The sequence below is a fragment of the Tamandua tetradactyla genome, chromosome 12 (assembly GCF_023851605.1).
Source record: "Tamandua tetradactyla isolate mTamTet1 chromosome 12, mTamTet1.pri, whole genome shotgun sequence".
In the NCBI taxonomy this organism is placed as follows: Eukaryota; Metazoa; Chordata; class Mammalia; order Pilosa; family Myrmecophagidae; genus Tamandua; species Tamandua tetradactyla.
In genome coordinates, this window is record NC_135338.1 from 3,259,328 (window position 1) to 3,281,483 (window position 22,156).

The 22,156-nt window shown below is 42.3% G+C and overlaps 1 protein-coding gene and 1 long non-coding RNA gene across 6 annotated transcripts in view; one reads left to right on the forward strand and one right to left on the reverse strand.

Moving 5' to 3' along the window:
- Positions 1–10,448, forward strand: part of LOC143651726 (uncharacterized) — a 25,757-nt gene extending 15,309 nt beyond the window's left edge. For both annotated transcript variants that reach the window (XR_013160174.1, XR_013160173.1), the window contains one exon: positions 10,351–10,448. This is a non-coding gene — a long non-coding RNA (uncharacterized LOC143651726). The remainder of the gene's footprint in view (positions 1–10,350) is intronic.
- PRKCH (protein kinase C eta) overlaps positions 1–22,156 on the reverse strand; it is a 257,755-nt gene that overhangs the window by 10,934 nt on the left and 224,665 nt on the right. For all 4 annotated transcript variants that reach the window (XM_077122445.1, XM_077122446.1, XM_077122448.1 and 1 more), the window contains exons 11-12: positions 14,516–14,654; positions 13,673–13,861 (exon numbers count right to left, since the gene is read on the reverse strand). In XM_077122445.1, coding sequence (XP_076978560.1) covers positions 13,673–13,861; positions 14,516–14,654 — 328 coding nt within the window. The remainder of the gene's footprint in view (positions 1–13,672; positions 13,862–14,515; positions 14,655–22,156) is intronic.

Below are 22,156 nucleotides of genomic sequence, written 5' to 3' on the forward strand. Positions count from 1 at the left end.
TTGTGGTGTGAAGCCAGCCTCCTTTCCCATTCTGGGACCCTAGCCCTGTTCTGAGGTGCCTGTCTGTTGGTACCAATCTATCATGTGGCAGCCTGAAAGAATGAACCAAGAAACTCTCCTCTGTCTCACCCTTTCAGAACTTGCCCTGCAGGTAGACATGGCAGAGGGACAGCTAAATCAGTATAAGAAGCAATTAAACCAAGGTGGCCTGGAACAAAGGAGTACCCTAGGCCTTAAGGGGTAAAGGTAACCACATGGGTAATTCTGAATGTCAGTACCATTGCATTGCATTATATGTTTTTTGGCAGGTAACTTCACTTTTTGATTCTTACAGGTTCTGAAATGCAAATGCATACAAAGTAATGTTAAATCTATGGTTCTGGACACAAAATATATAGAGATATAATTTGTGTTTAGTACAACAAAAAGGTGGGGAGATGGAGGGGCACAGGAATGGCGTTCGTGTGTTGAAGTTAAATTGGTATCAAATTGAATGTGAGTGTTACAGATTTAGGATGTTAAAGTTAAGCTCCATGGTGACCACAAAGAAAAAAATATACAGAAGGAAACAGGACAGGACTCAAAACAATACACTACAAAAAATAAAATAAATATGAAAATAGGTATCAATTAAAGAATTAAGGGACAGAAAAGGTGTAAGATTTACAAAGACCAAATAGCAAAATGGCAGAAGAACGTTCTGCATTATCAGTATTTACTCTAAATGTAAATGAATTAAACTCTCCAGTGAAAAAGCAGAGATTGGCAAAATGAATAAAAAGCATGACCCAACTATTTGCTGTATACAAGGCATTCACCTTAAATTCAGAGATATAAGTTGGTTGAAAATAAAAGGATGGAAAAATATATACCATGCAAATAGTAACCAAGAGAGAACTGAGGTAGCTTCCCTGATATCAGATAAAATAGACTTTAAATAAAAAACTTAGGAGGGAATGTAATTAGCACCACTGTATTATACTTGAATGTGGTTAAAAAGGAAACATTTTAGCTTGTCTATATGTTACTAGAATGTCTGTATGTACAACACAAACATTGAACCCTAATGTAAGTTATGGACTATATATATAATTAATAGTCTACTTACAATATTATTTCATCAACTGTAACAAAATACTTCACTAATGCAAAATGTTAACAGAGAAAACTGTATGTGGGGGTGTGTGGGGTATATGGGAACTCTGTATTTTCTTTAGACTTTTCTGTAAGCCTATAACTTTTCTAATACATTTTTTTAAGGGTAAAGGTCAGGCAAGTTTCAGAGATGGAAGCCCAAGGTCATGTACTTGTGCCAACATAGTCAGCCAACATGATTTTCTTCCTGGCAAACCAGTCTCAAGGAGCTCTGATTGATGGGGCGGGATTCAGTGCCCTCCAATAACTCCCAAGTGTTAAAGGAAAAGGAAGCTCTACCTGCTGCTGCTACTTACTCCCCTCCAACAAGTTACACAAGCTTCTCCTACCTTTTTTGTCTGATCCCCCAAGTGCGGCCATTGGGTAAGAAAGAAGTCCTAAAGAAGAATTCTCCAGAGATAAAACATACAGTGTCCTTTATATCTTCCTAATGAAACCAACGCCAATGACTTTCTTTATCCTGAACAGGCATTATCTTTGGTATGTCCAAACCGAACCTAATGATCAACTGCTAAAAATTATTAATCTTTTATAATTGGAAAGGACAAATGAAAGAAAACAAAGCACACTAGTTATGTTCACAAGAATGTTTCCAACTTTAAACAGAAAGCTCTTCTACCCATAGAAAGTGGTCAGCAAATCTCCAGATGGAAAGTTTCTATGCTTATTTTAACCTTTGACATCTTTATCCTCTTGGTTGAGAGACATGTGGTATTAGTATTACATTTTAAAAAGTCACCCTTCACACTGGTAGCCACAAATATGTTAGGACCTCTACTCTTAGGAATTTTGTAACCTCATTAAAAAGAAGGCAATTGAGAACAATAACCTTAATACAAATTGATGATAAAAAATGCCAAGGGTGATATCTCTGGGAAGATTGGTATGTTAATGTTTTTCTTTTTTCTACCAATGCTGGTCTTGAGCTATCTGTGAGTAAATGGCTTATTTCTGAAAGGTGTTAACTATGCTAGAAATTTCAGCAAGAAGCTTTTGGAACAGCTCCAGTTCCTCATATGGGAACTCCAGTCCTGGCAAAGGGCAGTTTGGTTGCATGTTAACCATCTCTCTTGCTAATGGATCTTTGATCACTTTGTTTTGCTATCTCCCCATGGAAAGTTTGAAAATCAGCTCTAATGATCTGGAGGTGGATCTCTTGCATTACCCAACCCCAGTGTTTCCTTCTCTTCTTTAGCCTTTCTTCTTCTTTCTTCCTTAAACAACCTTCAGGTTACTCCTTTTCGGTTCCTTTGGGCATTCCAATCTCTGTTAGATGGAGATTAGGGAAAGGAGAGGATAAAATTCAGTGCTTTTTTGAGTGGCTTGAGTCAGTTGCCTCGTGACATATGTGGGATGTACTCTCAGCCAAAAAAGGATTCCAGGATTAACTGTGGTTCTTTTATGCACAGAAGCAAGCAGGACTCCTAGAGACAATGCACAATGATAAAATCTGATAGATTTGATGGTAGATACACCTACACATGTACACACACTTTAATTTCTATAAAGTTTAGAAACAACAGCTCTTTATAATCTTCTGAAGCCAAGTTTGCAGTACCTCCAGAACTGACAACAGTGACTGAGGAGAATGCACTAAACTCCTTTCAGCACTTATTTAACCTGGCCACCTGTGTGAGCTTAGAGACAAGGGTGTTGTCTTCACCTGAGTCAGCACTGAACCACATGATTTCTCCCAGGAGCTGACTTAGCAAACAAGCACCAACCTCAGAGAGAGTGTATCAACTTCCTATGCTCTATGGACTCACTGAGGATTTCTGCAAGTCTTTCTGGAGCAGATGAATGTAAAACTCAGTTCAACTGAGTTGAGTGGAGATGCTAAGCAAAGTACATATATTCTATTATGCCACAATTATAAGTATATTGGGGTAATTTAATGCCAGTTTAGAACTTAGTAACATGTAAACCAAGTGAAAAAACCCATTAAAAAGAATCATGTTTAAGGTCAGCATCTGGAAAGCATATCTTGTATCCAAATGTGTATAACTTCATATGTCTTTTCTATATTAACTTCTGTGGTTGTCAGTTTTTATAATCTATTCTCTGAGAGTGGGGATTGGGATTGCTTTGTTTTTGAAGGATGCACAGGCGAGCATTGAATACACAGTTAAAGTTAAGGTGAGACCAAAGGGCAAGCATGAAAAATAGTCTTTTTTTTTAAGCATGCCATGGTTATTTTTAGTTTTTAAATGATTTGGGAATTTTTTTCAGGATATTGTCATGGGCTAAAAACTTGGAATCACTCCATCTTTTACACCCCACACCCCTGCCCATCCTGTGTTTCCAGACAAGTATTCTCATAAGTCACACTCAAAGAACTCCCAAGTCTGCCATCTTGGGGGTGGTAGAGGTAACAGTGGGACGGTCCAGTGTTGGAAAGGAACATTGGATTAGGGGTGAGAAGATGCTGGTGTCTCACTTTCTGTGGAAGGATGGATAAGACAACCCTCCGCCCTTGACTTTGGGAGTTTTCACCATCACAGGAGATGAAGCCCTGAGGTCCTTAATATCTATGACTCCTTGGTATGTTATATTAAAAAAATGGGTTTCCAAACAGTTTCCACAGATACAGATTTATAATATACTCAATTTTTAAAGGTAAGAGGGAATTCAGAAAGATTTTCATTTGAAGGAGGAAAAAAGGCAAAGTATGCAGTAGACAGCGACTCCAGGAACAGTTTTCACCTTACATTCCAAGAAAAAGTCATCAGGAAATCAGATGACCCATCAAGCTGAGACAGGTGAGAAGGATGTGAAAGGTGAGAAAGGCTGGCTCTTGGCTCTTCCTGCCTCTCAGGTGGGAAAGGACAGAACCAGCGCAGGCTTGTACGGACAGGGGTGCAAGGCCAGCATCTGGCAGATGAAGCCTTACCCTGAGTGAGTGTTTCAGACTTACCAGTGAGGGTTCTTTACTGCTCTGGTCTCTTTTCTATTTGTTAAAAATGTTTCCTTAGTTATTAAAAAAACTGAAAATAGCAACTATTGGCAAGGATGCGGAGAAATAGGAACCTCCGTATATCGCTGGTGGGAATGCCAGATGATGCAGCTATCGTGGAAAACGGTTTTTGGCAGTTCCTCAGAAAGTTAAGTACAGAATTACTATATGACCTGGCAATTCTAGCCCTAGATATATACCTCAAAGAACTGAAAGACGGACTTAGGTAGATATCTGTATATCAATTTTCATAGTAGCATTACTCACAAGAACAAAAGGTAGAAGCAATGCAAGCGTCTATCAGCCGATGAAATGGATAATCAAAATATGATATACCCAGAAAATGGAATATTACCCAGCTGTAAAAAGAAGTATATGCTACTACATGGTTGAACTTTGAAGACCAAGTTGAGTGAAATAAGCCAAATACAAAAGGACAAATGTAAAATTTCTTTTGTATTAAATACTTAGAATAAGCTAATTCATAGACACAGAAAGAATAGTGGTTACCAGGGGTGGGGGGAAGGGATCTGTTGCTAAGTGAGTATAAATTTTGGTTTGGAATAAAAATAGTGTAGTAATAGATAGTTGTAAAGTGACAGAGTACTGTAAATGTATTTAATATCAAAGATTGTCCACTTAAAGTGGTTAAAATGATTTTTATGCTATATGTATTTTATCACAACTAACAGTAAATCATTAAAAATGTTTCGTAGGGGTACACTAAGGTGGTGACTTAAGGGTTCAGGGACACTTCTTGAGTAGACATGGAGATTGCACAAGGATACTGAAGAATGTTGATGAAAAAAAAAAAAAAGCTTTTGGGCATGCAAGGGTAGTTCAGTGGTAGAATTCTTGCCTGCCATGCAGGAGACCTGAGTTTGATTCCTGGTCCATTCACTTTCCCCAGAAACAGACAAGCAAGCAAAACAAATAAACAAAAAAACAAAACAAAAATTCAACAAATGGTGCAATAATGGGATACTCACATGGAAAAATAGTGAAATGTGACCCCGCCATACAGCATACAAAATCAACACCACCACCACAAAAAACTTGCTATTATGGGAATTTTCAAACATGAAAGTAGACAGCATAAAAAAAACACAACAACAACAAAAATAAAAGTAGACAGGATAGTAAAAATGAACTCCAACATTCCCATGACGCAGCTTGACAGTTGTTAACACATGGCCAATCTTGTTTATCTTTTTCTTCCCTCACGTCTGGATTATTTTGAAACAAATTCCAGATAGCAATTTAGTGGCAAATACTTCAGCTTCCTGATCCATTCTTTACACAATAGCCAGAGTGATCTTTTACACGTGAAAAAATGATTTTGTTCTTCATGCCTGCTTAATGACTTATCTCGGAACTTAAGATAACGTGCCTACGGGTCCTTCATCATCTGGTTGTTTCTTCAGCCTCAATTCTAACCCACCCCACCCCCAGCCCATCTGCTCAGTACACTCCAGCCTCACTGCCGCAGGGTAACTCAAGTGTACTTCTTCTTTCTCAGGATGTTTGCATACTTCTAAGCCTGACTGATTTCTTTTCAGCCTTTGGTTCTGAGATTTAAATATTGTCTCAGGATGGCTGTTCTTGATGGCTCAGATCAGGCTAGGTCTGCCTGTGATATGCTCTCAGAGCACCTTGAACTTTTTTTGCTTTATCAATTTGTAATTAAGTATTTATTTGTATAATTTTTTTAGCATTGATATCTATTTGGCTGTGTACTCCCTACATGTGAATCTTTGCTTTAGACAAAAAGTTCCTGGAAAACAGACATGAGATTCTCTCAGGGAAAATAATCTAACACAGTCCTATGTACAATTAAGCACTTAATAATCTTGATAATGTTGCTAAGTTATTCTAGGGAAGGATGAGGATTGTAACACCTTTGTGTTGTGAAGTTATTACTCATAATTTATCAAAAGTAATAACTTCGGTATCGTGCATTACACTTTGAAAATGCCTCTGGGTATACTATCTCATTTGAAGTGGGAACTGTGGGTTTATCAGTGCTCTGCAGAGGCAGATAATGGAGAGCAGTGGCAGAAGTGGCATGAGATCTTGTGACTCTAAGGCTGGTGTGTGGTCTTTCTAGTCCAGCATTTTTAACCTTCCTAATGAGTGAAGTCATTTCACCTCTCCAGGCCTAAGCTTCCACATCTACAAATGAGGGATTTGGATAAAATGCTCTTAAGGCTCTTCTGGCTCTGGAATTCTGCATTTATGTTTGTAATAGCAAGGGCAAAGGCAAGTGATTACTATCCAAAACTCAGGACATGCAACTTAGACTAATTTTAGGCCTATGCAAGGGCTCCCCAATGAATTCTACCATTCAACATTAGGAAAGTAAAGTCACCAAGTTCCCAGGGTGCCCGATGTTCACAAAATCTTAGGATAAAAACAAGTCTATATTGGTAAAGAAAGCAGTATACCTTGATCTGGAATTGTACAGAAACACGAAAGCCTTTTCAGAGTTCTTAAAAAATGCTTCAGTTTACCCATCCCCCAAGCCCTAGCTTACCTGGGTTGACCCATTTGTTCTCACCTATGCAGTATTACTGCTGGCTGTCAGTTTTTGGGTAAATCACATTGTACAATTACTGGCCTGTTTCACTGGAAGTAAAACTAGTAGACAGTTTTCAGATTTAGATGTTTATAAAGCCTGAAGGCACTCCTCTCTAGCCTCCTCATCGAACCCTCTCTTCCACTGCCACCCCTTAAACACTGGTGCATCCCAGGTCCTCCCCTCCATCCTCATTTTACTCCTCACCCTCTCTCCTTATCACTGTCCACTCCGATGTGCCTCACACAGTAATAATCTCCAAACATCTCTGAGGTGCCGATCCATATGATCAACTGCTAAGTGTACACATCTTCCTGAATATCCCTCTGGCCCCTCAAAGTCCACATGTCCTAAACTCATCTTTCCCTGCCCTGACACTGAACATAACGTTCTATTGTATAGCTAGTAACTTCAGTTCTTCCAACATGCATGCTACTTTATGTCTTTGAGGCTTTGCACAAAGTTATTTCTTCTGCCTAGAATATTCTTCGCCCTCTTGTCCATCCTACTGAATATCATATTTGTTTCTCAACACCCAATTTAAATGTCAGCCCTTCTGTCTTGTCCCTAGGCCACTTTCCCTGCCTTTGCCCCCAGAGAGTGTTTTAATTATTCCTCATATAGCAGGGCTCTGAGTATTAGTTTACATGTTCTCATCCCTCCTAGACTGTGAGCAACATAAGAAGGCCATATCTTTTCATCTTTGCATTCCCAGAATTTAGCACAGCCAAGCAAAGGAAGGCATCTGACAATTATTTGCTGAATTGCATTGATCATGGATTCTGATTTCCTAATACATCAGGTTCTCAATCCAGGGTCAATGACTCTCTTTTCAGGTCAACAGAAGAATAATTACTTCTGGCATTATGGAGTTATTCAAATGCACTATCTTTCTTTTTTATTTTACTTAACTTTTTTTCTTGTATAGTATAACATATATACAAAGCAAAGACATAAAACAGCAATAGTTTTCAAAGCACTCTTCAGCAACTGGTTACAGGACAGATCGCAGAGTTTGTCATGGGCTACCATATGATCCTCTCATATTTTTCCTTCTAGCTGCTCCAGAATATAGGAAGCTAGAGGGCTTAAATACTTTATCATCACACTCAACTTTTTTTTCCTTCTTTTTTTGTGAACAATAACATATATACAAAAAAGCTATAGATTTCAAAGCACAGCGCCATAATCAGTTGTAGAACATATTTCAGAGTTTCACATGGGTTACAATTTCACAATTTTAGGTTTTTACTTATAGCTGCTCTAAAATACTGGAGACTAAAAGAAATATCAACTTAATGATTCAGCATTCATATTCATTGTTAAATCCTATCTTCTCTGTATAATTCCACCAGTGTACCTTTGATCATTCCATCCCTCTCTTTAGGGGTGTTTGGACTATGGCAATTCTAAATTTTTGATATTGGAAGTGTCTGTCACTAATATGGGGTAGGGAGATGGAACTGTCTGATGTTCTGGAGAGGCTGGGCTAGGTTTCAGGATTTATCTGGACCAGGGACCCATCTGGAGGCTGTAGGTTTCTGGAAAGTTACTCTAGTGCATGGAACCCTTGTAGAATCTTATATATTGCCCTAGGTGTTCTTTAGGATTGGCTGAAACGGTCCTGGTTGGGAGTTGGCATGTTATGATAGGTAGCAAGGTCTACCTGAAGCTTGTATAAGAGCAACCTCCAGAGTAGCCTCTCGACTCTATTTGAATCTCTCTCTGCCACTGATACTTTATTAGTTACACATCTTTTCCCCCTTTTGTTGAGGATGGAATTGTTGATCCCATGGTGCCTGGACCAGATTCATTCTGGGAGTCCTCTCCCACATCACCAGGGAGACTTTCACCCCTGGATGTCATGTCCCATGTAGGGGGCAGGGCAATGATTTCACTTGCAGAGTTGGGCTTAGAGAGACTGAGGCCACATTTGAGCAACAACAGAGGTCCTCCAGAAGTAACTCTTAGGCATGCCTATAGGTAGTCTAAGCTTCTCTGCCACCTACGTAAGCTTCACAAGAGTAAGCCTCGTGATCGAGAGCCTGGCCTATTGATTTGTGTGTCCCTAAAGTTTGACACAGTATCTGGGGATTCCCTGATGATAAGGTTTAATAGTTCCATATTCTTTATCCCCTTCCTCAGGGGACTTTGCCAATAGTTTTTGATTATCTTCTTCATATACTCTAGGATGTTTCTAGGCATTACGATAATCAATATAGGATTAAAGGACCTCTTTCTTATTCTGTGCTTCCTGTGTTTCAGCTGTTCAAATGAGCTATACAGATAGGCTGGATTAGATTATGCACTATAGAAAATTTCAGTTCCAGACCAAATAAACCTTTCTTCCACTGGTCTCAAAGAGTATGTGTGGTTCTAAAATACAGACACTGTCTTCCTTACCCCTATGTTCTGAACAACTTTAACCCCAACCTGTTCGGCTTCATTTTTATCTCTGAATATCAGGTTATATATATAAAACAGTCTCTCAAAATCCAGAAATAATAATCACCACTCTGGACTTAATCTGTCTGCTGTGTAGGCCCCTGTTTTCTTATAAGCATTTTCTAAAGGTGACTATACCATTGTTGTTTTTTTGTTTCTGGCTTATTTTGTCTCACCAATGTCCCACATGTTCATTCACATCTTTGCATGCCTCACAACTTTGTTCCTTGTTGTGGCAGCACAACCTTCGTTCATAAGTATACACCATCGTTTGCCAATCTACTTCTCCATCAGTGCATCCTTCAGCCACCTACATTCATCAGGCATTACGTAGAGGGTCCAAAGTCCACAGTCCATCAACATTCCCAATTTTAGATAATTATTCCCAAAAGACAGAAAACCAATAAACACACCCTTGCCAAATAAGAAATCATAACCTCCTCTTAACTCTTGGCCCTCCCCCATTATTTACCTCTGCTGTTGCTGTGGTAGTGCTGATCGTTTCCTTTTGAACATAGCTGATAGTATGCAATAGCAGTTTTCCCCCGTAGCCAGGACTTAAACTCTCCTTATACAAGAATCATATCTTTGAAGTAATTCTCATGAGAACTCATTCATATTTCTAGTGTCAAATGCACTATCTTTTAATAACACTATATTGATGACTGCCATAAATATGATACCTGATAATTAAACATAAGTAGGTGAGAGATCCATGCCATGTTGTTTAGCCAGCACAGTCCCTTGGTAACTTCCTCCAATGGCTAGTGTTCTCAGGGTATCAGGAGGGAATCACATCAGGGAGTAGCTTGGGAGCTTGGAATGTGAGGCTCTATGGGGACAAAAGACACTTGCTAAAGTGAAGTGTAAGATAAACTGAGGGAGGGCCAGACATAGTCCAGCTCAGAACCTTGAACTGGGAGCCAGGAAAATCTGGGTTCGTATCCCAGGCTGTTTTGTTTTTAATGAATTTGCTGAATGGCACTGGGTAAAACACAATTTCTTTGGGCCTCACACTTTTCGCATCTGCAAAATGCCAGGATCAGAGTGGACAATCTTTAAGGTTTCTTCTAGCAATAAAGAACTATATTGGTCTAATTAAATCCGTTGCACTTAAGAGTCAGAAAATCTGAATGGTTAGTGAAGTATGACTTGATATCCTGACTCCTCCTCCTACTGCAAAAAGAAACCACACAGAAAATAGTATTTTTTTTTTTTCCAGAGGCAAGAGCAAAAAGTCCAACAATCACGTCATGCCTCCGGCTCTCCTTGGTCATGGTGGTGACCGTGATGGAGCACATCCTGTGCCGGGTGCTGCCATCCTGTGCCGGGTGTGCCACACGTACCATCTCCTCTCCTCTGTGCTGGAGACCCGTGGGGCATCTACCCCAACCGGACAGGCGAGGAAACTGAGGTATGGCAAAATTATACAGTTTGTCCAAGGTCATACAGCCAGCGAGCAAAAGAGGCAACACCAGCCCTCGGACAGTTTTGTTCTGGACACAGGTTCTTGAACCGCCACGCTCTGCTGCCTGCAGCTCTACAGCAGCTTCCCACATGTCTGGGAGGCTCCTAAGTTTTGGGTTTTCTTTCTTCCCTTGCTCACAATTCCATTTATAAACGTCTTAGCCCTCTGAAAAGAATGCCTGAATTTCCTCATCTATAACCTTTAAACATTTTTATTTTTAGGTACGGAGGCTGAAATATACAAAACTGTCATAGGAAACTGCTCAGTAGATGCTTTTTAAGCAATTTTAGCTGACATCTTTCTGCGTGTTTCAGAAAATTACTTCTAAGGTGCACATATTGAAAGAGGAAAAAAAGGGAATGCTGATTGTGTCCCTGGGTGGCTTGCATATGTCATTGCATTTCACCCTGACAGTAACCCTATGACCTGGACTATTTTTAAAACGAGGACGCAGATCTGGAGTGGGGAGGTAGCTCACCAAAGCCACTCAGAGCGAAACAGCACCGGAAGGCGAGGCTGGGGCAGTGAACCCTAAGCCCAAGCTCCTTCCTCTACACTGTGGGGAAGAGATTCTACAGAGAAAGGAGGGAACCATTTAGAAAAATCAGTGCTAGATAAAGAACACCTGATGATCTCCGGGCCTGCCCAGCTGGCATTAAAAGGAGCTGAAGTAGGGATGTGTGGGGTCACGGCTTCCCAGAGAGAATCTGCAAGGAGAGGGAACAACTCGATCTTCACTGAAGGTTGCCTTCTCTTTAGGTACCAGTGGCTCTATTCTCCCTCAGAATAAATATTGTGGAGGCTATTTCTGGGTAAAATAAGAGGCTTTGTTCTGGTTACCAAAAGTCATTTGCATTCAAGATATAGCTTAAGGAATTGGGTATCTTTAGCTAAGGGAAAAAAATACAGTATTTTTCCACATGAATCTTACTTGCCTTGTTTCTGTTCTAGGCTCTACAAGGATTGGACAAGGTGGTGGAGGAGGGGTGGGTTTAGGTACCTAATTTCATGTTGAGAAGAACACTCTCAAGAGGTCTCTGAAACACTGAAGTAAGGTTGCAACTTCCAGACATTTGAAGAACAATATTAAGAGAAGCAGATGTGAGTGGTGTACAATTCAAATGGTGATATGACTGACCTCTTAAGATTTCTACTCGTCCTAGATTCAAAAGTTATGAGTACTTTCAGCTAGATAAACACCAAGCTAGATTGTCAATCTCTAAAAACAGAGAATATTCAAGTTTGTCAAAGGCACAGACTGGACTGTCTGTTATTTCTTTTCCTCCAATTTACCAAGCATAGAGACTTTTACATACCAAGGTCAACAACCCATATCTCTTTATGGTCTGAACAAGCATTTGAGTTATAAACTCCTAAGTCCTTCTCTTAGATATTAAAAATGCTAAGGTAACTACAGTAATTGAACAAAATATGTGCACCGTAAAAACCATGACTGTTTTGCCTGTGGTTGGTGCCAGCCATGGGAGGTTGGCATGTCACAGAAATCACAAAGTTATAAAGCAAACCCGATTTTGCAGCATGATAAGGTTATGCTCTCACAGTTCAGGTCGCAGAGGTTAACCGTGGCCAAAGTAGACAAGTACATTTCCCTTCTGGAAGCTAAAAACTTCATGGCACAAAGCCACAAAAGCAAGCCCTGCTGTCTGAGTTTTTTTTTTTTTTTTTTTTTTTTTGACATGGGCAGGCACTAGGAATTGAACCCAGGTGTCCAGCGTGGCAGCTGAGAACTCTGCCTGCTGAGCCTCTGTGACCCACCCCTTGTGTCTGATTTTTTTAATTCATGAAAAAATAAAAGCCAAAACCAAATAAAACATTTTTGGTTTCCTCAGTCTAACATTTCTTCTAAACATACAAATAAATTATTTGCATGAAACCATGCTAGACAGACATGTTGACAGAGTCCCAAATGACTTCACTTTTATTTCTATATGAGACTTGTGCCTCGTTGATTTTGGGAAAGTATTAGAACTTGGGCAAGAGGATCAAGTTATGTGCTACAGCTCCTGTTGGTAATATTTGCCTGAGACGAATTTCTGTGATTATTTTCCTTTCAGTGACGTAGAGAAATCTCTGGGAAATCACAACTTCAGCCCCAGAATGCAGTGAACTGCATGTTAAAATGTTATTGAAACAGTTCTGATTACATAGCTGGAGATTTCTAAAGTGTGATAAATCTTTCTAAAAGGTAGCTAATATTTTCTGGCTTTAACCATTTGAATCAAACCACTGGAAAGGATATGATTTAAGGAAAATTCATTCTTATCACACAGAGACTACATAAATGGGTTGTTCTGATTTTTCCCTACTTGAACAGCTGAACTTTTATTCATCTTTTATACCCCTGGGCCTGTTGTAGGTAACAACGCATGATCTTTTTTTATCTCAACTAATGTGGTTACAGAACTGACCTCTAAATTACATGTGCTTTCTTATTTTCAAGATAGGGGCACCAATTCTAAGTTTTTTCCTTACTTCAAATTAAGGTTTCTAGCACAGTGCTTTTGATACATGCCAAAAAACTTTCTCAGCATTACAACACATTACTGCATTGCCTCTGAATCCTGGGTTTGGGTCTGCCTTGCATAAGGCTAACATGAGGCAAAGGGGATGTACAGACATTGGAAAATCTCGTTTGTTTTCTCTCAACACTTAAGAAAAGGCTCCTTGATCCTGCTCTTTGGATCGTGCTCTTAGAGACACAATCAATATAGAACAAATCTGGGGGTTGCATTCACTTGACCCAACACTCTGCTGTGGCCTGACCATATGAAGGAGAAAACATCATTTCTCCTACAGTCAAGTCACAAGTGTCAGAACTACTTAGTATTTGGCAAACCAGCTTTCAAGAGCTATGGCAGTTAGCCCAGAAATAACTATTTCATAAGAGAGGAAGATGGCTTGAATGAACTCTGCTTCTTTGATTCTGTAAGTTGGAACATAAATTTTGGGTAGAGCTGGTAGCTTGCTGTTGGGAGTATTAAAAAAAGACCCAAGAAGTACACAGAGCAAGCTGGTTTGCAGTAGATCAAAAGCTGGATGGACAAACCAAACTTACAGATTTTAGGATCCCTGTGGCATCTTCATGGAGCCATGTAGGGTAGACCACTTCGTCGTTCAATATGGCCTCAAAGAGGTCATCTTCATTCTCAGCCTCAAAGGGCGCGTGACCGCAGAGCATCTCGTAGAGCAGCACACCCATGGCCCACCAATCCACCGCGGGCCCATAGAGCATTTCCTGGAGGATCTGTGCAAAGGGTGAACGTGAGAAACGCTGTAATGCATCTGGTTAGCAAACACAAATTCTGTTCGTAACGACCAGGGCATATGATGGTTTAGGGAATGCCAAAATAAAGAAGTCTCCTGGGTTGGCATTTATGTTTAATTCCATCTGTATGGAGTGGTCAATTTTCTCTGTGATTAACTGAGATGCACTTTCTCATCTAGGTCCCATCAAATCTTTATGGTCTGCTTAGCCAAGGCCCATGGCAGGTCAAGGTAAAGGCATGTGCAGGTCCGAAACAGAAAAGGTTTTGGAAATATATCAATCTAGGAGGAAGAGAACACTGGGTTTACTCATATGGGAAAAACTCAAGAACTTTTCTTTAAGTCTGTAAAATCTGACTAGGATTAAATCATTGAGTGAAACTAAGAGGAAAATAGGTTAAATAGCCATGGGCCAAGTATACTTTATCCCCGGTTAAGTAAAACAAAACAAAACAAAACAAAAAACCCAAATTCTTATTTAGAGGAACGCAGGACATTTCAGATGTCAGCCCAAGAGCTTCAGCTTTCCACCGCTGCCCACACAGCTGCAGCACACAAAAGCGGTCTTAGCATCTCCAGTCCGGGTCACTGGAGAACTCAGATACTGAAGGCCGCACAGAGTAATTGCACTCACCTCTGGGGCGATATAGTCGGGCGTGCCACAGAACGTGGCCGTGGTGACTCCATTGCAGATCCCCTCCTTGCACATTCCAAAGTCTGCCAGCTTACAGTGACCCTCATGGTCCAACAATACATTGTCCAGTTTCAGATCTCTGAAAGAAGCAAATGGCAGCACGTGATGGACCATCTACCCGGAGACTGCGGCTCATGGGATGGGGGATCAGACCACTGTGGTCCGGTGTGGCTGACTGAACTTCTCTTCACAAGGAACTTCCTTGGGCTAGAAAATGCTCATGGGTTTGCAACCCAGGCTCTCCGGGGCTCCAGACTATCTGGGTTAAAAGTTTGATCAAGTTTCAGAATTTGGCTCCAAGTCCCAAGATGATGTGGACATATGAATGGGCTATATAGAAACAAAAAAGTAGGCTGCCCCTTGGAGACTGGGGGCAGAATGTGACTTCCACAGGGTTCTCACTTCCCTCGTACCCATAAGAAATCCATCCACCCCTTCCCCCACTTACGCGGGCATCCGTCTCTACCCATTGGAATTTACTTGACGAGTATTCATTGAGCAAGTGGCCACTGCATGTCAGCAATGTGATAAACAGCAAGAATATAAAGATGATCTTTACCCCCAAGGAACTCATAGTGTAATGGGGAAACATATTTGTGAGATAATAAGGTTTATGAGGGCAGAGATCATGTTGATTTGGTTCAACATTTTGCCTAACACAGTATACTCATGCTTGTGAAATAAACACATATGTGTATATATATATATATATATACATACATATTTAAAACTATATATAAAACCATATATATTGTTCCTGTGTAATAGCAGCCGCATGATGGAAGTATGAATCGAGTGCTGTGAAAGAAACATAAGAGAAAACAGTTAATTCCTCCTGGTGACAAGAGAGAAGGACAGCTTTACAGTTGAAGTGGAAATTGAGCTGGGTCTTTAAGCATGAGTCAGAGCCTTCCAAACAGAGAAGGGGTGTGTGAGGCTGCAGTGGGCAGAGGGATGGAGCAGGTGCAGAGACTGGCAGAGGGTATGGACGGGCAGAGTGGGCGTGGGGAGCCTTGGGAAGCCCATGTGATGCGGTGGGGCTGGAGAGCCAGCAGAGGAGTACCAGGGCCATGTAAGGTTCCAGGGCTAGAGAGGAAAGTCAAGTTCAAACTGCAAAGAGCCCTGAATGCCATGCTAAAGATTTTGTCCTTTTGATATTAGGCAAAGGGGATGGATTGAAACTCTCTACTTAAAGGAGTAACAGGTTCCCAGCTGAACAGAAAAGATTAGCTGGAGTTGGCTGAAATGGTTTGCAGACAAGAAGTTTGGACCTGAACTAGGATAGTGACAAATGGGTGGAAAGAAACGGGTCAGTGAGCAGAGCTTTGGTGAAAGCAAAGTCAATCTGATGGTTAATTTTATGTGTCAGCTTGGCTAGGTTCTGGTGCCCAGTTTTGTGGTCAAACAGTGGCCTGGACGTTTTCGTGAAGGCATTCTGTAGATGTGATGAGCAGCTATTCTCAGCTGCCTTTAAACAACGGTGAATATTCTTGATGATGTGGGCAAGCCTCACCCAGCCAGCTGAAGGCCTTAAAAGGAAGAAATGTGGTTTCCAGAAAAATAAGAAATTCTACCTCAAGACTACACATCTACTCTTCCCTGAGTTTCCAGTCTGCTGGCCTCCCCGATGGATTTCAAACTTATTTCAATATCAACTCTTACTGGAGTTTCCAGTCTGCCAGGTTTCCCTGTGATTTCAGACTCCAGACTTTAAGGAATGACTTTCTGATTCATGCGACACCAGGGATGGACCTTGAAGACATCGTGTTAAGTGAAATAAGCCAGACACAGAAGGACAAATATTATATGGTCTTGCTGATTTGAAACAATTAGAATCTGCAGACCCAGTCAGAATCTAGAATACTGGTCACGAGGGGAGGGCAGGGGATAGGGAATGGAAAGTTAAGGCTTGAAATCTACAGGGTCACCATTTGGAATGATGGAAATGGTTTGGTAGCAGACGGTGGTGATGGTGGCACAACATTCTGAGCATAGCCTTACAACATATATCTGAACATGACTAAAAGGGGAAATATTAGATTGTATATACGGTAACAAAATACATAAAAAAAAAAATCCATGGAACTATGCTACACAAACAGTCAACTCTAAGTTAAAACGTTGACTTTAATTAATAGTATAATGATAAAATGTGCTATCATCAATTATAACAAATGCTCCACACCGATGTAAGGTGTGGGTAGTGGGCTGGAGGATGGGAATCCTGTATTTTATGCACGATTGTTCTTTAAAGCCATAACTTCTCCAACAAATCAAAAACAAAAATACTCCAGCATCACTCTTACGGAAATGTTTGGCCTGCTCACAGTCACGTGAACCAATTTCTTAAAATAAATCTCTTTATGCACATGCATACACACACATGATATATATAATGTGCATACATGCACGCATTATCGTGTATGCACACGTGTTCTATCGGCTCCATTTCTGTGGAGAGCACTGACTGACGCAATCAGTAATAAGATTTAATGCCTGGGGTTCTGTAATGGACTCCATGCGGAGATGTGAATATCCAGGAAAAGGGAAACTGGGAGTAAAAGCAGAATGTGTCTGGATTTGGGTTCACCCAGGTTCTTGGACCCTCCGGAGGCCTAGTGGATGAGGATGAGCCCAGGTGAGAGGCCCTTTCCAGCCCTCTCCCAACCCCAACAGCAGAATCTACTAGAGGGAGGTGAGTGTGCCGTGGCAGAACTGTCTGATAAATGCTGGTTGGCTTGAGGAGCACAGTTGGGTAGTGACAAACTGTCTGCAAATAAAAGGCAGCACTTTCCTAAAACACCACCTCCCCTACGCCGCACCAGCCCCACGCTGTAGCAGGGGAAGGTTTGCCACGTGGCAGTCTGGCCCCCGCAATCACCAGCCGGGGCCTTAAGAGGACGGGAGAAGCGGCCTTGCCTACTGGGTGCTACACTTCTGCTCTGCTTTTAAAAGGAATTACATGGTCAGAGGCAAACCCCAGGGGCTTTTGAGTGAGGAGTGAGCTGCACATCAAACAGGGGGTGCTCGATAGCTGCTCTGGCCTGAGATTTGGAGTGCATGAAGCTGCCCTGCCCTTGGGCCTCCGGGGGCCACTGAGGTGGGGAGGTGCTGGACCCCTCACGGTGATGCCCTCACAGCAGCTGGGGTTGACTGCTGTGCTGGAGCTTCGGCTTCACACTGGGGTGTGTTGGGCTCTGCCAGCTCCATTGTCCTTAAGTCCCAAGCTAGGAGTCAAAGGGCCATTGACCTGCTTGGCCGAAGGTAAGGGCTGGTTTCTGGCCAGCCCAGGATCATGTTGTGGCTGGAGGCAGGAGGTGATGACAGGCCCCGTGTGATGGGCTCACGCAGGCTACCCTGCTAATTGATCCAGCCTGGCTTCGCAGGGCTTACCTAGAGTGGTCACTAGGGGATGTGCCCAGGGATGAAAATGAACGCCTGTCTTCCAGGAATCCTGATACGTTTGGTTCTTTTTCTTGGCACAGATCAGTGGGAACACAGATGACAGCTTCTTTCTGCTGCTCTGGAGCAGCGAGAGGCAGGGGCAGGCAAAGGCGTACAGAGAACCTGCACCCGCTTCATCAGAGCAGGCACCTCCACCTCTGAGCCAGACCTAGCCTCGCCCCCAAAGCAGCCTCTGCTCCCTGCTTCCGTCAGAATCCTTTACTTACCTCATAAGACAGCTGTCAGCGGGCTGTGATGTGTGGAAACTGTTGCTTTGCCCCTGTCCCCGTGACTCGCGTGCGATTAGAGCAAAACCTATTTAGCCCATGTGAAGGGAGAGCCACAAGAGAACGGCTGGGGAAGGGTTAGGGAAGGGGGCTGTGGGCTTGCGAGCAGGTCAGGTCACTTCCCTGTGGCGCCAGCTCTCTCAGTTGTGCCTCCAGGAGCGGTTTTGACCTTGGGATGCCTGTCAGCGCCTGGTCGTCTGGGACTGATGGCAAACACCAGTCAGGCGGCTGGCGGGGGCCAGAGATTATGGTCCAGGGTTCCAGGAGCGAGCCAAGCCGTGGGTAACAGCCTGGGAGCTCGGCTTTCTCCACATCCCGTCCTAGCCTGGTGGTCCAGCCCGTGTGGACCTGACCCCAGAGCCCTCGGGCTTTCTCACATCTCAACAAGGGCACAGAGTTTCTGAATTCTTCCGAAACTGTTATGCCTGCTAAGGTCTCGGGAAAGACTGTCTCACGTAACAGAAACAAGTGCTAACAGAAACCCACAATGGTCTTAAAAAGCTGACCTGGGATTGCTCAAGAGAGGCTGTGAACGAATCCCAGGTAAGAGGTTTGATCATTTATTACTCAGCTACTGTCACGGGTAGCAGGACTTGTTCAGGGAGAGAAAAATGCTTGGCAATCAGTTTTGCAATTCACCCAGCAGCGTCGTCTCTGCATAAAAAAGTCTTGGCGCACAGCCTCACGGCTCAGCAGTCAGAACTGAGCAGCACAGGGCCTAGGGTGCGTCTGGCCACAGAATGTCCGAGGGCAGAGAGGCGGGTTCAACACCTTGAACCTGATTTTTCAGTCTAATTTTAGGCATTCTCAGAGCCGTAGGAGGCCTGGGGGAATGCCATTGCTGGTTTCACACCAGTTGCCATCTCATGGGACAAAACTCTCAAACTGGGATCCCAAGGAGGGTTCTGATATGAATAAAATACAATCCCAGGCTGTTGGTTCTGCCTTCAGCTCAAATATCTCACACCTCCCCTTATGAAGTCTTTCTGATGTCTCTAGACAGACGTAGCCATTGCCAACTCTGCTCCCCTGAGTACCCAGTTCAACTGTCTGTGGCAGCACCCTGCACTGCATTCCAGAGAGCATCTGCCTGGGCATCTGTCTCTCCCCTTTAGAAGGGCCTGACCTTACTGCTCTCCAGCTCCAGCTTGCTACTGGCAGAACCAAGCTTTTTTTCTTTTGCCAAAGGAGATGAATAGAAGCATTTTAGAAAGACAACAGGGGAACCGCCCTGGACAGCTCAGAGCCTGTCTTATTTTTAGGGGTTAGAAAGGAAGTTCCATAAACCTCACAGGGAGGCTTGTTCCAAAGCAATTAAACTTATTAAAAGCCAAGGCGTTTTACCCCCTAGAGACAGATCCCAGAGGAAAAAGAACCCTGAAACGTAAGTTCAAATTCTTCTCTTCATGAGGCAGGAGGGACAATTATAAGACAGAGAGGCCCTAAGCAGAATACTTTCCCCTGTGCTTGTTTGCATCCAAAGGAAAGACTAGAACACTGAGAGGGGCAAATAAAAACAAACAAACAAAAAAGCCATCCTCTGACTGCTGAGCTTCATTTGAAATATACAGAGGTCAGTGTTTGGCTTTGGAGTTCTCAGCCTCCCAGGCTGACATGCAACTCAGCAGGCAGACTTCACAAGGCTGCACACGGAAGAGTCCAAGCTCGTACAGGGCAGAGGTTCAGATCCCAGAATGCCAGATGCATGCTCCCCGGCTCCCCATTCATTAGCTCACTGAGCACTGGTATTTAATAGCTATACCTTTTGTCTTGCAAGCATAGAAGGATAGAAGGAGTTAGTTTACTGACTCTGATTGCTGAAAGGTCCATTGTTCTGACTAGGTACTCAGGGTTACTTAAAATGCCCACAGTAGTTTCAGAGCCGATTCCCAAGTGGTTGAAGACAAAGGAGATTCAGAAATTGAATTTATTTTGTTTCCACCATGAGCTATTCGAGAGTAATAAAAAAGAATGACGGGAGTCTTACTGGTTAGGTCACTGGAATCAGTTACGCCACCAAAAGAAATAAAGAAAAGTGAGTTGAAAGTTGGCTCTTTAACCAAGAATGAACATAGGGGTCCACGCACATTCAGTAACTGTTTTTAGCATTTTTTAAAAAACTCTTTATCATGGAAAATTTCAAACACATGCGAAGGCCTAGATAATAACCCAGACAATAACATAACAAGCCCCGTATCCATGCAAGAGCGCCAGCAGTTATCTACCCACAGCTGGTCTCATCTCATCAACATATCCTTCCTGACCCATCTTTTTAGGGTATTTTGAAGCTAATCCAATAGATCAAACCACCTCATCGACAAATACTTGAATATCTCTATTTGAAAGACAAAGCCTTTTAAATGAAATGCAATTTTGATACTAGCATCATAGTAAAAAGTTCTTAAATAATACTTCCATACTATCATAACATATGCAGAGTACTACTGTCAGCATACTACTTTTGTCTGTTTGCTCGTATGTTGTGTGTGTGTATACGTGTGTGCAGAGAACGTGACAAAAGCTTTAGGGATGAAGATAATAGTGGCATTGGTAGCTAACACAGAATGATATTACCTAATGCTAAATGTCTTATTCATATTCTCTCAATTTTGTCCTCACAACAGCTCTATGAAACAGGTACCAGCCCAAGATCATATAGGCAGCTAGTGGTAAAATCAGGATTAGAACTCAGTTCTGCTCACTTCCAAGGCCTGGGCTCATGCCCCATGACACTTCTATCTAAGGGGCTGTTGACACGGCCTCCTGGAAGGTGGTTTCCTCAGAGGGTTTCACCAATTGAAACAAGATCCATCTAAGAGGATCAGTAGATAACCCAAGATAGCACTGTGACAAAAGGACATCTCGTGTCCACCACTATGAAATGCACAGTCGAAATTCTACAAAACAATCTTTGTTTTATTTCCTTTAGGTTAAGTGGGTTTCACACAATCCTTGCAGGTACAGGCGTAGGGGAGTAGAGAGCAAATCTCTCTTTGGTAGTGAAAGACTCAGAAGATAATCTGTCCTCTGCAGATTTTTTTCAAAACTCGTTCAAGGAGGAGAGGCTGGCATGTGGACAAGCATTAATGGTTGGCATGGATTTGGGCCAGGATCTTAATTTCAAAACAAAACCATTGAGTGCTGTGTTGTGCTGAGTGTCTGGGTTTACTAAATCTGAAATTTTTTCAAAGCAAGACTCATTGAGGAAAATTAGGAATAGAATTTTGAGAAGCCACTGAAATAATAAAAGCCTTAGATGTGGCTGTACCATGAGTTAGATGGCAGTGCCATTCATTTACTACCTAACACAATATATTTACCCGCTCACCCACCCAACACATCTCTACTATCGCTCATGTGTCAGGCCAAGAGCAAAGAGTTGGGGATAAATAGTAAGCTCCCTTGTGGAGTTTAAAGTGATGGGAGATACAATCAGATAATCACACAAGTAAATTTACAATTACAAACTGTTATAAGAGCAATTAAGAAAAAAAAATATGGGAATCTATAATGGGAGGAAAGGTTCAAGAAAGTGGCATTTGGGTTGAGCTATGAAGATTATTAACCAAGTGAAGAAGCAGGGAGAAGGGGACGGATGGAAGAGGAAGAGCATTCTCGGAAGAGGGAACAGAGGGGAGGGGAGCATGATAGAGTCAAGAAACAAGGACTAGTGTGGCGGGAGTCCTGCAGACTGGGGCAGCGGAGCAAGAGACAGCAAGACTTAGAAGAGGTGGGATCCTGTGGGCCATGGCAGTGAGGATGTCAGCCTTAGCCTAAGACCAAAGAGGAACCATGGAAAAGTCCTATACAGGAGAGGGACAGCATGAGATCTGGGATAGTACAACAAGGC